At 41.4% G+C, this 16,313-nt stretch overlaps 1 protein-coding gene across 1 annotated transcript; it reads right to left on the bottom strand.

The window, feature by feature from the left end:
• Positions 1 to 11,906: 11,906 nt before the first annotated feature.
• On the bottom strand, positions 11,907 to 16,002 carry LOC147638523 (pentatricopeptide repeat-containing protein At3g09040, mitochondrial-like). The gene has a single exon (XM_086798440.1). It carries the CDS (start codon positions 15,610 to 15,612, stop codon positions 12,043 to 12,045), a length of 3,570 nt encoding a protein of 1,189 aa, XP_086654566.1. The 5' UTR covers positions 15,613 to 16,002; the 3' UTR covers positions 11,907 to 12,042.
• Between the last annotated feature and the right edge of the window lie 311 nt (positions 16,003 to 16,313).

Here is a 16,313-nt window from a genome sequence, read left to right as displayed (position 1 = left end):
TTGTCAAGTGTCCACATTTGTACAATGCATGCTCTTTGCAGAATCATTGAAAAACTCTTATTTTTATACATATGTTTTGCATGGACTCTATACCCCAATACAGCAAAGGTTACATCCATCAAAGCACTGGAGAAAGTTCTATCAGACATTGGTTTGCATGGTGGACATATAAAAATTGAACAAGATGAAAAAAGGTCTAAGGATGGGAAGAATGTACCTAAGAAACCTTCCATTGGGGGGGGTGTTAAAGCAAGAAGGTTTCTATTTGAACCAACACCAGAAGGTCGTAGAAGAAGACGATCAGTGCAGATCGTAAAATAAACAGATGGAAGTGCGTTCACAATGTAGTAGTAGACCATGCAGACAATGGTCAAGCAAGAACACGGAAAGCCAAGGTGTGGAAATCTCTAGACATTATGTTTAAGTTCTGTGACAAGAAAGTGTGGACAAAGGAGGACCATGAGATATTTCAAACAGTGCTAGATGAGTTCAAGAGATCAATGATTGATGCATGGATGGATCAACACATCATTCACTATATGGTATTAGATTGATTATGCATTGAACTAGTTTTTATACTGTATATTAAAAAATATACTAATTAATGTATTCTTTTATTCTCTTGAAGCATATTATATACCATCATACCCCTTGCTTTGCAAAGAAGTATGGTAGTTTATCAATATGGTCAACCCAAGGAATGGAGAAAAAACATTATTAAGCACGCTCTGGGTATTTCAATCATACAAGACATGGTGGAGGAGCAGAAAAAGCTAACAGTTTTGAGGAATTACATCAGTGGACATATAGAAAGCTTGTACACAAAGCCAAAAAGAAGCAGCAGTTCAAAGCATCCCAAATTAATCAAGCAGTAAAACTTGTGAAGAAAGAAAACAAGATATATGGAGGAGATCTAATGCAAGTATTAAGCATGCAGAATGGTGTTACTGTAACAAAACAAAGAAATGGCCCAGAGATCCATGATTAACATTTCAAATTCAGAAATGATCATATGCAAAACTGTCATGACATTACACGAGAGAGAATATTATTACAAGAGATAGGCATATACTACTACTCCTTAACCTGCTCACTAACATCCTCGGGTGCATGAAGCCTTGCCCTTTTTGAAGATGGCTCTACAACATCCTGTAAGCTGGCAAACTGGAGGAACCCTCGGTTTTGTGAATCTCAGAAGCTCCCTTTTGCCATAATCACTTAGCATATTGGGATCCTTAATCCCACACGCCAATCCATAAGCAGTATAGGCTAAGTAATATTTACTCCTTAGTGCATAGACTCCAGGGCCCTGCCCAAAGATTCGCAATGCTAACTGGTTCTCCAAAAGCATGACTTTGTCTGCATTCCACCTGACGGGATATGCCCAAAGGTATCTGGATAATGTCTTGATTGCAAACAAAGGAAATTTTGCATTGTCTTTCGAGAATTTCTTGTGGAATATAATGAATTGTGGAAACTTCAATCAGTTTATGTACTCTCCCAGTCCATTCCGAGTCCTCCCATGCGTTTGCCTGCTCCGCGACCGAGAAACTCATCCTCAAACACAACCACCTGCAAAACAATATTGTTGATGAGCCAACACAACAAATAGAATAAGCTACTCAGCACAATAAAAAGTAATTAACAAGTGAACACACCTTCTGATTTTCATCATTAACAAGTAAATCATTTGACCATATATTGATTGTTGAGTTAGTGTCTTGGACCGTCGATGAGGATGTCCCTTCCCTTCCCATGTGTGAAATATTAAGTCTTTGCTGAATAGCTTGAAATTCCTCTTCAGTAAGAAGGTTGGATTCATAGCTTTTTGCATCCTTGTACATCATGGATAATGTGTCGGTGGCGGCAGCAGAATGGAACTCACTGTCCTTGACATTTGAATCCACTAAGAGATACTTATCCAAATCTGGATCCACAAAATCTTCATCTTCCTCAAGATTCTGTGCAATGATGGCCAGACAGTACTCTTCCCTTATGTCAAAGAGAGCTTGAATATCTGTAATTAACAAATATTCTTTGTTACCACCAATAGGAAATGTGGGGAGTAGTGGGGTTTGAATTTCCCCTGCTTCCTCTATCATAGAGGGCTGCTCGTCACCTGTAACCACTAAGGTGTCTTCTCTTCTAAGCGCATCAATATCCAACTTAAGTCCCTCTATCTCCTCTGCAATCTCTTGAACTTCATCTTCTGCTCTTGGAGGTTCCTCTGGCTTCTCAATTTTTTCATTTGCAACTTCTTCATCCTCAAGCAGCACATGCAGGTAGCAAATAATTCCATAGTGGTAAGCAACGAGACGACACTTGCGATTGTGAATGGGGCACTTACTGTGTGTCTTCTTCTTATCATATGGCACCTTTAAAACATCCCTATTCAACTTTTGTCTCAGGGTTGTTGAAGGCACGATATCATTCACGTGCACGTACTGGACGCCGTCAAACATGAGTGTACCACTCAAAGTGGTCTGCTGAAATTGCTGCCCTTTCTCCACAAGATACGAACGAGCAGAAAAATGATCATGTCTTAATGGAGAAATTGAAATTAAACATGCGTGAGATTTCAGGATGGCGATGATGCTGTCGAACTTTATACAGGAAGTCAAACAACTTTTCATCTGGGGTTTCTTGAAGGCCAGCATCAGACTCAACCTCAATCTCGAAAGGTTCCATCTACAAACCAGGAAATATGTCAAGACAACAAAAGTTCTGTGTAAGATAATAAAGGATTAGCCAAGATCAGTATAACACTGCGATAAGCGTTGGAGAAATCTCACCAACATCTCTAGTCGCGTTGTAGTAATTTGATGAAATATTAGTGAAAAAATGAAATTGCAAGGAAAAATATGCCAAAATCACTGCAACACGATACGTGTGGGAGAATTCCCAAGGAGCCCTCTCTTCACGTTATAGTGATTTGATGCAATATTTCAAAGGCAATGACGATTGTAAGAAAAATCACTACAAGAATGACAGTAGGATAAATCACTATAACACGATATGGGTGGGAGAGTTCTCATCGACTCCCCTCTTTGCGCTGTAGTAATTTGATCAATTATTTGTAAGGAAAAAATTAATTTCTTAAAAATCTAAACGATGAAATCTTTGAAAAAGTAAAAAAAGAACGACGGTAGGACAAATCACTATAACGCGATATGTCTGAGAGAGTTCGCACCAAGACCTCTTCTCGCGTTGTAGTGCTTTCAAGAAATTTATGCAAGCAAATTGCCATTGTGGGCGAAATCACTACAACGCGATATGGGTATGTTAGTTCTCACCGAGATCCCTCTTCGCGTTGTAGTGATTTGATGACATATTTGGGAGAAATAAATTAAATTCTTAAAAATCTAAAAGCAGCAATCTTTGATGGAATATTTATAAAACAATTATACAACTTCGGCCAAATTGAAACACGAAAATATTCAAAAACATACCGCAAAATTCACTAGGAGAGCAAGAAGCAACCAACGAAATTGACTGTAGGAGAGCAAGAAGCAGGGTGAAGGTGATGACTGCGAGAAAAAATGCACGAGATGACTGCCAAAAAAATTGCACAAGAGCAAGAAGCAACGAATAATAAATGTTGGTCACCTTTATCCACGGAAACTAACGGTCTATACACGTGGCAGACATGCATGATGGCACACCATGTGCTCTGTGCACATATGATGACACGTGTCAAAATTTGATTGATCGTAATCATCATGAGTATGGCCCCACGTCCTCCTTGGCACGTGTGGACATGCTCTTTTGCACGTGTGTCGTGCTTGTCCTCGGTAAATGTGGTACTCGTCCTCGGTAAATGTCAAGTGTCCTTGTCTTTTACCACTGTTTCGTTCTACCTCCTTCAGCTGCATGTATTTCTCTGCCGTGCCTCATCTACGCCATCTCTGCGATTTATCAAGCAAGCGTCCATCACGTCAACATTTTCCCTGCGTAATTCTTTGGTAAGTTATCAAGCAATCACTCCTAGTCTTAAATGTTATATTCAATCATATATATCATGTTTTACCTACGTTCATTAGATATTGGGTCAAACGAAAGGCAATGTCTGACAAGTCATCACGACGCGAAGAATAAATTACTATTTTTTCTGATGTAGCCATATCGCGTTATAGTGTTTTGGACATACTTTCTTGTCCTATACATTGTTTTGTGTCGTGTATGTTATCTATTACTTATTTCCATGACCTACTTTGTGAAATGAAATGCTCTATGCAAGAAATCACTACAGCGCGTTGAGGGTATGACGATTAGGTCTGATATGCCTCTATCACGATGTAGTGATTTGGACCTATTTTATCGTCATAGGTGTTATTAGGTTATATTGGGTCAAACGAAAGGCAATGTCTTAAATGTTATATTCAATCATATATATCATGTTTTACCTACGTTCATTAGATATTGGGTCAAACGAAAGGTAATGTCTGACAAGTCACCACGACGCGAAGAATGAATTATGATTTTTTCTGATGTAGCCATATCGTGTTATAGTGTTTTAGACATGCATAAGTATATCATTGGTAATCCTTATCTTCTACATCAAGTTCTAGAATATGGGGCAAGAAAGGTTCTTAAAGAGTTGCAGAATTTTACAAACAACGTGCACTTAATAAGAAACAAGTCATTGACCAACAGCATACTCAACACAGCTCAAAGCCCAACTCCAAGAATCATCCAACCAGGAAGATAAAATCAACGAGTTGGTGGCCAATCTGGAAGACGAAAAATTGTTGTCTTTAAAAAGGGTTGCAGACGCTAGTAAGCAAAGGGAACATTATGACAAGGTACACAAACAAAAGTAGGATGTACTGAAAGAGCTAGAAACTTCAAGCAAAGAATTTACCTTGGTCACAGCACACAGGAATTAGGCTCAGAGTAAGATGGCTACGGAGATGGCTATGGAGATGGCTAAGGTAAAAGAACTAACAGAACAATGTATTGACTTGCAGCATAGACTACAAGAAGCTAAGGAAATCCTGGTACAACAGCTTCAAAAATAGAATGAAGAAAAAGTCAGTTTCAACCTCAAGCATAAAGCAGAAAAGAACAGCTTATTCCATCAACTACAAAAGGCACGGGAAGATTGCTCAAAGTATCATGCTGAAGCTATGGACAAAGCCAGGGAATTGGAGTCTACCCTCTAGTAGTAGAATCAGCATAAAGGGGAGGATCTTTCTCCAGTACAACAAGGGGCAGGTACATTGCTTGTCACTATCTCTAAGCATGCCTTTGCTCTAGCTACATTAGCTATTTCCCCATGAACTCCAACAAAAACCCAAAAAATATTCACCTCTAATCTTTTACTATCTATGACTATAAAAGACATAGATTTTGAGGTTCCTTTGACAAGTGAGGTAGTGTAGTGGGTTTTTAAGAAGATGTCCCAACAAAATGCCTCTACATTTGTAATGTCCATTCTTCATGGAGACATTAGTTTACAAAGCCCTAGTGATCTTTTCTATGCCCCATTGCATCCTATAGTAATCAATTTCCAGGCATGGGTTAGGGTGCTTCTCAATTCTCACAATTTTTTTGAGGAAGGGGAACTTATGGAAGTGGGTCTACTAGAGGACTCAACCTTTGAAGCCCAAACATCTGTAGACTACATAGAACAAAGCCTTACTTTGATTAAACTTTTTGGACCTTATGAGGCTAGGGACTACTTCTTGTATTTACGAGCTAGGCAAAGCAATCTTTATCACCCGTTGAGCATATGGAAGTTATTCAGAATCATTACATTGCATTTGGAAAGCCTAAAACGAGAAAATTCTTTAGAATTTAATTTTCCTCACATCAATTACCCCTCCATTGATGACATTGAAATCATTCAATGGGAAGTTGATTTTAAACAACACTTCAATGGCAAGCCACCTAACCAAGAGGAAGAAGACAGGTTGGGCAAATCTTTATATACAAATTGACATACCCATATGTCCATGCATTCCAAGTGAATAATCAACCATAGTTGTCACCATCGAAATGTTTTAAAGGCCAAAGTAAAGGTACCAGTAATGAAGCTGCAGCTACAATACTCAGTCATGTAGGAGATCTTGACCTACCTTTACAAGATTTCCAGCATTTGCATTCGCAAAACAACCAACTATGGGAACTTGGGCAAGAGTCTCAAGTAGATGCACAAAGTCTCAAGTAGATGCACAAAGGCTTACAGAATTTGCTTATCATTGCCTTGTGGAGAGGAATAACATGGGGGACGTGCCTATAGTTGCAGACTCTGGAGGATTGTAGATAGTGCAACATGAGGGTCTACAACACGAGGAGAAAAATGCATGGATTCAAGATGATACAGCTTGGTGGAAAGAGGCATCACAAGTACCCACCCATGAACAAACTAAATCAACACGGGATTTTCTAGATCTTACTAAAAATTTAGAAGCTGAAGAGCGGCCCAGGTATAATATCTACCACAGCACCCACAGCTCCTGACACTATGGCTGAACTTTTTGTAAAGCAAGACATGTTTGAGCAATTGCTGGAGGAAACATATTTGGAAGTAATCAAGGAGGGAAACCCTTGGTTAAATCCATAGCTTCTATTTGAGGCACTCATGTAGGTAACAACCTTTGATCCTCACTGCCCTTATGATCCTACTGTAGGTTTCAAAACACCCATGGCAGAAATGATGAAAAAGAGGCCTTATTTGGCCTATCCTCCTAGGGGTGACATGGCAGAGCATGTAAAATTACACAAATGGAAAGCCAGAGACCTATGGGAGCCCATAAAACAACACACACAATTCAAGAACCCTCACCTGGCAGATCTTCTTGATGTACAGGTGGTTGCTTCTTAATAGAATATTCTTTTGACAGATGAAAACTGGACCATCTCGTAGAGGAAAAAGGTGGTTGTACACTACCTCCAAGGTACATTGAAAGGCCAACCATATGGGAAGGCACTCAACCGGAATGGGGACAAAAGTACCTGCAGGATCACTATGCCTATGCCTATTATAATTCACTAAGGAACCTTCATGTTAATCCTTGCTTCATGCCATACCCTCGACGGTGGACTAGGGAAGTCTTCAAAGCTAAACAAAGCAAGAATCCACTATATCTTTAACTACCCTCGATTCCACCCATCAACCTTCATAGATATACATGCCATGAGGAACCACATTAAGGAAATGTACTACGCATGGAGGCAGATACTTGATCCTACTTATCATAACACTTTTGGATGTTCCACAAATAGGCACAAAATGGGGCAAAGAGCAGTTACTATATGATCTCAACCAAGGCCCTAATGGGTAGCTTTCTATTTCCATCAACTCAGATTTCTACTTGGGTATATGCTCTGTGACTTTGAGACTATGGTGGATACACAATTTTGGCCTCCATACAAAGCTTTCCGAAGAACCCAATACTCTTTGGAATTGATCAAGGACATAGTCTTCAGACATGGCGTCATGCATGGCATTTCCTTGTACATATCTGCAGGTTGCATGCTTAATTATTCAAAAAAATAAAAAATAAAAAATAAAGACACACACACAACACTCACTATGCACTTTTATCTTTAGGAATAAAAGCCTCAACATCACAAGCCATCTAGGTACATTTTGGATGGGGGATCTTGGTGGGATATTCTTGGCCCAAGATATGACCGATCGCCTGGATTACCCCTCAATTGCTCTTCTTGCACAACATGTTATTCAGTTTACTATGCATCATATAGACACTTGCATTTTTCAAGTGCATGCATTAGGAACTCTTATTTGTTTATACTTGTACACATGCATATGCACTTACTCTTGGCTTCACCAATTTCAACATTGACAACCAATATGTACTACTACATCATGCATTTATCTCAAAAACCTTCCAAGGCTCTTATGCTTCACAAGCCCTATTCATTGCCACACTTAAGAAAGCTTAATCATCAATTCAGCAACACTTCGGCTTCTACAACGATAACCTAATGGTCTCTTCAGTACCGCTGATCTTCAAATTTCCCTAGACTTTGATTTTCCATGCATAGGTCTGAGGAGGACGGACCTACTTCAGGGGCAGGGGGAGATGTTAATCGCATTTCCAATGGCAATTAATTGGGCAATTGGCTTAGGCGGGCCCACCAACATATTTTTCAAAGGCCATCTAAGCAAAGCAAGTGGTCGTCATTCATCAAGTTATTTTAAAAGGGTCACTTGTAATTTTTGAACCGCCCGAGTGGGTTTTTTAGCACTTCATGTAATATTTTACAGATTTTTCCCGCTCAAATGAGCACATCACGATGTAAACAAGGGATGTCTGAGCTAAGTGTAATGCCAACATCACATACACATGTACACTAGTAGGTGTAGAGACACATAGTTCTCATTTTTACACAATGGCTGCCCAAGTTTAGGTGCTCGGCCACTTATAAGTTTTGTATAAATAACAATGTAAGGAATGAGAACACACACTTCCCTTGTGCAATTTTAGAGCTCTTTTGTTCTTCATGCGCTCTTTCCCTCTTACTAGTGTGTGAGAGAGTGTGTGTGTGTGAGTGTGTCTTGCAGGTTATTGAGTTGCACCACCATGGCTATGAAGCTCTAAGACAGGAGTTGACTGGCGGTTAACTAGGTGGGCCTACCAACATATTTTTCAAAGGCCGTCTAAGCAAAGCAAGTGGTCGGCATTCATCAAGTTATTTTAAAAGGATCGCTTATAATTTTTGAACTGCCTGACTGGGTTTTTTTAGCACTTCATGTAACATTTTACGAATTTTTCCGCACAAATGAACACGTCACGATGTACACAAGGGATGTCTGAGCTAAGTGTAATGTCGGCATCACAAAGTTCTCATTTTTACACAATGGCCGCCCAAGTTTGGGTACCCGACCACTAATAAGTTTTGTATAAATAACAATGTAAGGAATGAGAACACACACTTCCCTTGTGTAATTTTAGAGCTCTTGTGTACTTCATGTGCTCTTGCCCTCTTGCTAGTGTGAGAGAGAGAGAATGTGTGTGAGTGTGTCTTGCAAGTTATTGAGTTGCACCACCATGGCTATGGAGGTATGAGAGGAGTTGTCCAAGAGAATCAACATAAACACCATTTGGTGATAAGCGGTGGAAGGTAAGATGGCACTAGCCTCTTCTCAAAGCGGTTGGAGAGCCTCTCTTGGGAAGCTCTAAACAGATTTGCTTTACATCCCCAACGACAAGGAAGTGGTTTCATCTCTTTCTCTCTTGTTAAGCCTTCATTGGTGTGTGCATAATGTCTTTGCTTGTGTTTTCTTAAGAGTGTGGTGAGAATAGCTTGACACCAAGCATTGCCTTTCTCTTTCTGCCTTCGCGCATTGCCCACTCATCCATCTCCAACAAATCCTACAAGTACATCATTTATTAATATTCTACAAATATTATTGGATTTTGTAATGATAATCATGGCATGAAAAATTCAAGAAATAATACCTCTTGCTAAGCATCGGCGGTGCTGGCATACTTGGGCTTCACTGCAAGTTGATGAATGATCTCTTCTCTCGTTGATGTGGGCTTGTTCCATCCCCAGCCCATTGTGGGGGCCACAGCCTCCTGCCTAGCAAAGGAGGTCCGCCTGGAATGCCACAAACTCCTCCTTTGGTACGGGGACCTCTGCTCTCGGAAGATTGAGCAATGCTCAAGCCTCTGAAATAAAGGGGCACTCGAATTTGTTGATGTAGCGGAGGTCACAAGGCACCCACTTCACCTCGCTTGACGGTAATGTAATGGAGCGGGCCACCAAGTACTGCTCCATGTGCTTGATGGTTTCTTGATAGTCTTTGTGTGTAAGACCAAACATCTTGGCAAGATCAATGGAGCGGTTGAACATGTACAAACATTCACTCTGCTGCTTAGGGTAATCTGTAGTGGCATAAAGGTTCTTACTATACCATGGCCCTACTAGGAGATCTAGAGTGTGGTTTGAGAAAGGCAAGATATAATTTTTATACAAGATGAAAAAAGCATTACTTGAATATGTTGATATTGGCCCTAGCTTATTCAATAGCTTACTTTGAGCCTTATTGCAGTACTAAAGGCCAATTGGGGAAAAAGTCAATTTAAAAAAATTAGAGCACCATATCATTGGGCCTTGCTAAGTGAGTGTGGAATCTCGATGCTTAGGTGGTTGGGCCATCGCCAGCGACTAAGACTAAGACTATGGCTACCTTTGCCTTTGTTTTTACATTTGAAACCCACTAATCAATAAATTTTATTTTAAATGGCCTTCTTTTTTGGAGATATTTTATATTTATAGAAATAAAACTGAGTACAACACAAACTCCCAACAGTTCAACCCCTCAAATATACTCCCAACAGTTCAACCCCTCAAATATACAAGATGTGACCAGTAGGAAAGAAAACCCAACTCTTTGATGACAGAAAACAAGACTCTTTTAGGATAATTTCTACACTATGGAAGGACATCCCTCCAGGGTCTTCTCCCTTTCTTTGCTATTAGACATGTCCCTTGACCTTTAGGATTTGATTCCACCAGCATCTTATACCCACGCTATGAGTAACTCTTGTGCTTGCAAGTCCTTCTTGTCGTAGCTCTTTGAGTTGTACCTCTGTATCAAATAGTAATACATGTTAGACCCTTTAGAAGTATGCACCAACATCTTGTCTTGCAACTCTTTGAGTTGTACTCTGTATCAAATAGTAATAAAGGTTAAGACCCTTTAGAAGTATGCACCAACATCTCAGTATCACTATCAAAAGCCCCTATAGACCCACTAAATCCTTCCTTATCTACATTATACTATTTGAAGGACTTTAAGAACATTAGCATTACAACCATTGGCATAATACACAACCCAACAATTAGAGATGTAGGTATATTTACATTTAACAAATTCAACCCTTTGACTAGCTTTAACATCAAACACTCTGATATTCCTAGAAAACCATATTTCCAAACGGCATGTAAACTTGATAACAGCCAGCATCCATGAAGTCTCTGAATCCGAGTCCCAATCTTTACCAAATAACCACATAGGCTTCGTCATTCTAACACCCACCCATCCTAGCAAAAGTAAAATTCCTTTTGACCAACTTAACCCCTAAGGGCAAAGCAATCATCTTAACTTCCCACAAAAACATCATCATCACCATTGGGATGTCCACTTTCCAAAAGAAAACCCCATTTAAACTTCCAACTAGGAAGCCCCCAATTGAGTATCTATACCTTGTTATAGTGGCATTAATGCATGTGTGACCACTAACTCCTTGTAAAATGGGATGGCATTAAATGGCGTTCTATCGAAACCTTGTTTTTTTACATGGTAGCAATCACTTGAAGGTTAGTTAAAACGTCTCTGAAGGCCTTCAAATTGCCTATCTCAAATTCAGGTTACATTGTCCTAGGCCCAGTTTCCACGCAGCTTAGGAGAGAATTAAATGAAATAAAGACAAGAGCATGTTGGAAGGTTGGCGATTTCGAGCGTGTGATCTATGGCTAGAAGGTGCCTTGGATTATCCCAGAAGTGGAAGCATGGGAAGTTGAAGAGCCATATATAGGCTAGAGTGGCACCTTGTCATAGTCATCTCCTTTGGCCGGTGTTTTGGGAGGCAGCTCACCGGGAGATGGGAGCCCGATGGAGGGATGCTGCAGTGCCCGTTGGGGGTGTTCGTGGTGCTCGATGGTGATGCGTCTCCTACGTGCCTTAGTCTTCCGCTGTGCATTCTGACAGAGCATCCTCTTATCTTTCGGTTGTGAACTCGACACACAGGACTTTGAAAAGTCTAAATCAAATCAACAGGCACTTGCCTGAGTGGCTCAGCTCACGACCCACCCTGGGTTCGAGTCCTGACACCGGCCAATCAATACCTTGCTCATTGAGACGCGCATTTATAGCATTAAACGTTGCCATGTGTGAAGTGCCAAGGGAGAATGTTCTAGTGTGCTAGTCCTGTCTCAAGTATGATACCCAATTTATTTCTGGATTAGCAAGGCTTATTCTTGATTAGCTGGAACATGAGAGATCTTGAAAGTTTCATTCAGCTAGCTAGAGTATAATGCACATGAAAGCATATCAAACCACTATCAAAACATTTGTGTGCTCACTTCAAATTCCTCAAACATGTTTGCATCCTCCCGCATGTGAGCATCTGCATACATGTTGGACAGTATGATAAACGGTGCAGAATAATTCTCATCCATCGCAACTGCACGATCATACACCTGGATACCAATACATATGTCATTACACAGCCTGCTTGCACCCAACAAGGTCCTCCATGTAACAAGATCAGCTTGAAATGGCATTTTTTCCAACATTTTTACAGCATCATTGAGCTGGCCCGCACGGCCAAGGAGATTGGCCATGCAATTGAAGTGCTTGATAGTTGGAGCAATGTCATATACTCTGCACATAACCTCAAAATATTTTTGGCCCTTGCACACAAGGCCAACGTGACTGCATACAGTAAGAATACTCAAAAATGTAGTTTCATTTGGTTGTATTCCTTCCATCCTCATGCTCTCGTACAAATGAAAAACAAGCCCACTCTCTCCTAAGTGCGCATATCCTGCAATCAATGCATTCCATCTGAAAATATTCCTTTTGGGCATTGCATCGAACAGCAGTTGAGCATCGACCATGCTCCCACATTTACCATACATGTCAATGAGAGCAGTTCCTTGAGTATTGTCAAGTTCACTCACTCTGTTGATTTGTGCATGTAATCTTTTCCCGCTTACTAGGGCTGCTGTCTTACCACATGCTTTCAGGGCACTCACCATTGTAGAATTATCTGGGATCAGGCCTTGCTCTTGCATTTGTAAACTTAAACTAAAAGCCTTCTCAATTTCTCCGTTCTCCGCAAAAGCCATAATCATGGCATTCCAAAAGACCACATTCGGAGCCACACCCTTCAGCTGCATTTGTTTCAAACAGTCCTGCACTTTCTCCTTGAGGCCATGGCTTGCATACCCTGCAGTTAATGTCGTCCACGCAACTACATCTCGGACTGGAAGCTCATCAAACAAGTCCTGTGCTTCCGTAAGCAAGCCACACTTGGCATACATATCCAACAAGGAATTGCCAAGAAACGGATCTTGCTCAAATCCCTCTTTGGCAATCTCGATGTGAATTTCTTGGCCCCTATCTACGATGCCTAGGCTGCCACAAGCTCTCAAGCCACAAGAAAATGTAGCAGCATCTGGAGACACACCCTTCAGTTGCATCTGTTTCAAGTAGTACAGTGCTTCCTCATCAAGCCCCTGGTCAACATACCCTGCAATGAGTGCAGTCCACGAGACTACATCTTGCACTGGCAGCTTGTCAAACAGCTCCTTCGCTTCTTCAAAAGACCCGCTTACAGCATACCCTGCAATCAATGCGTTCCATGAAACTATATCTTGGACTGGCAGCTCATCAAACACTGCGCGCCCTTCTGAAAGCAAGCCACATTTAACATACACCACCACCAAAGAATTGCCTACAAAAGGATCTAAGTTGAACCCCTTTTCTGTAAGCTCTGCATGTATCTGTTGCACCCTGTGAATGGCTCCTAAGTTACCACAAGCTTTCAAGCTGCAATCAAGTGTTATGGCATTTGGAGACACCCTTTCCAGTTGCATCTGTTCCAAACACTGCAGTGCTTCCTCACCACACCCATGTTCAGAATAACATCCAATCAATGCAGTCCAAGAGACCACATCTCGAACAGGCAGCTCATCAAATGCTTCCCGTGCTTCTACAAGCAAAGCACATTTGGCATACAAAACTACTGTGCTGTTGCCAACAGAAGGATCTCTTTCCAACCCCTCCTTGATAATCTCAGTGTGTAATTCACGGCCCCTATCTATGGCTCCTAAGCTGCTACAACATTTCAAGCTGCAAGCGAAGGTGACAGAATTTGGTGACATCCCCTCAAGCTCCATCTGCTCCAAACAATCCAGTGCCTCTTCATCAAATCCACAATCAGCATACACAGTGATTAATGTGTTCCACGAGACTACATTTCGAACTGGCAGTATATCAAACACTAAGCGGGCTTCTGCAAATGAGCCACACTTGGCATACATGTCAACCAAGGCATTGCCAACAGAGGGATCACTTTCAAATGCCTTCTTAGCAATTTGATGATATACTTCTCGGCCAGCATCAATTGCTCTTATGCTCCCACAAGCTTTCAAGCTGCAAATCATTGTAACAGAATTTGGTGATAAACCATCCTTCAGCATCTGCTCAAAGAAGCTCAGTGCATCTTCACCAAGCCCATGCTCTACATAGCCTCCCATCAATGCCGTCCATGCAACTACATCTTGAACGAGAAGTTCATCAAACACACAGTGTGCTTCTGCAAAACAGCTACAATTGGCATAAACATCCACCAAGACATTGCCAACACAAGGTTCACTTTCATAACCTTCTTTGGCAATCTCGGCATGAATTACTTGGCCGCTCTCCAAGGCTCGGACACTGCTACACGCTTTCAAAATGGATGCATATGTAACAGCATTTGGAGGCACACCCTTCAGTTTCATCTGTTCATAGCACTTGAGAACTTCCTTGTCAAGCCCATAATCAGCATATCCTGCAATGAGTGCAGTCCATGGAACTACATCTTGAGCGGGAAGCTCATTAAACACTGCTCGAGCTTCTACAAATAAGCCAAATTTGCCATAAATATCCACCAAGGTGTTGCCAAGAAAAGAATCACTTTCAAATCCTTCTTCAACCACCTTATTATGCAATCCTCGACCCCAGTCTATGGCGCCTAAACTACCACAAGCTTTCAAGGTGTAAACAAACGTAAAGGCATCCGGAGATATGCCCTCTTGCTGCATCTTTTCCAAACAATTCAGTGCTTCCTCGCCAAGCCAGCAATCGACGTATCCAGCAATCAATGTGTTCCATGAGACTACATCTCTAGCCGGTAGCTTGTCAAACACCAATTCTGCTTCCGTCAGTAAGCTGCATCTGGCATACATGTCTACCAAGGTACTGCCAAGGAAAGGATCCTCTTCAAACCCACCTTTGACAATCTCGGTGTGTATCTCATGGCCTCTTTCTATAAGCTTCAGCCTACCGCAAGCTTTGATTAATGCCAAGAATGTGATGCTGCTAGAACGTACACCATGCTCTTGCATCTTTGTAAACAAGTCAAAAGCTTGCTCAAATTCCGCACAATCCATGTACCCTTGTATGAGGGAGGTCCAAGAGTACAAATTTCGCCAAACCAACTTGTGAAAAACCTGCTGAGCATGGAACAAGCTTCCACATCTTACAAACAACGGGACTAGGTGATTTCCGAGAAATGCATGAGCTTCCAGACCATTAGTGCAGATGAGCAGATGCATGCGTTTTGCATAGTCTGGATTTCCCTCATTTCTGCACTTTTGCAACACATACATTAAGTTACCTATTGAAGGGAGTTCCGCATACCGCGCCGTTAGTTTCAGGGAATTAAAGGCCTCTTGTATGCTGAGCAACTCCCACCCACTAATGTTTTGTACATGTGGTTTCCATGTAAATTCTTGTGCTGGAGGTCTAGATATGGATATATCTGCTTGTATTGAGGACCTAGTCATGGAATTGCAACCAAATAGCTCATCCATGATGGCATACATGTGCAAAGCTTGACAAGTTGTGGGCACTGAAGGCATGGCCACAGCCTCTACTGTGCAAATTATGATTATTATCAACCACCCGATAGTCTATCCAGAGAGACTGCTTTATAATTTCATGCTTGAGAGATACTTTTTGTAGATAACTTACCAATCCAGCCACAATCCTCAAACTGCAAGCATGATTTGGGGAGCGCTCCTGCCGCTCTCTCTGTTGTCTCATCAGCATTAGGGATGCACAGCTGAGAGTTCCTGTCGTGTGGGAGGTCTTCTCAAGCATATAAACTCAAATCTTCACCTTAGGGGCTTGTAGGCTTGCGCAGTACCCTCTGTTGGGTGTTACCTGTCGTTGTTATAGTATCAACGAGCAATGGACGTTGCAAGGAAAGGCCGGGCTGTTAGCACATTCATCCCCAATTTCTACCCATTTCTGGTGTCTTTTTGGTCCCTTTTGTATGGCCCTTACTTGTGGGTCCATTTCTGGTGTCTTTTTGGTCCCTTTTGTATGGCCCTTACTTGTGGGCTGGCCACCCCTTTTTTTATTATTTTTCTGGGATTTTTCCCAGCCATTCTAGTATTTTTCCAATCGGCCATGTCCAACAGCTCCAGTCGGCCTGTTTATAAGCTCCAGTTAGCACTCCCCCACTATAAATAGTGGGTGCTGGCCTCTCATTTCTCATTCAGTCTTGTACATATTTTGCTCCCTCACTTATGAGACTAACAGTGTCTCTTGCTTGGGA

This window comes from Cibotium barometz, chromosome 5 (genome assembly GCF_041138505.1).
Source record: "Cibotium barometz isolate CiBa-2024 chromosome 5, ASM4113850v1, whole genome shotgun sequence".
Lineage (NCBI taxonomy): Eukaryota > Viridiplantae > Streptophyta > Polypodiopsida > Cyatheales > Cibotiaceae > Cibotium > Cibotium barometz.
The sequence above is the reverse complement of the archived record's forward strand: the minus strand, read 5'-3'. Positions and strand labels throughout refer to the sequence as shown.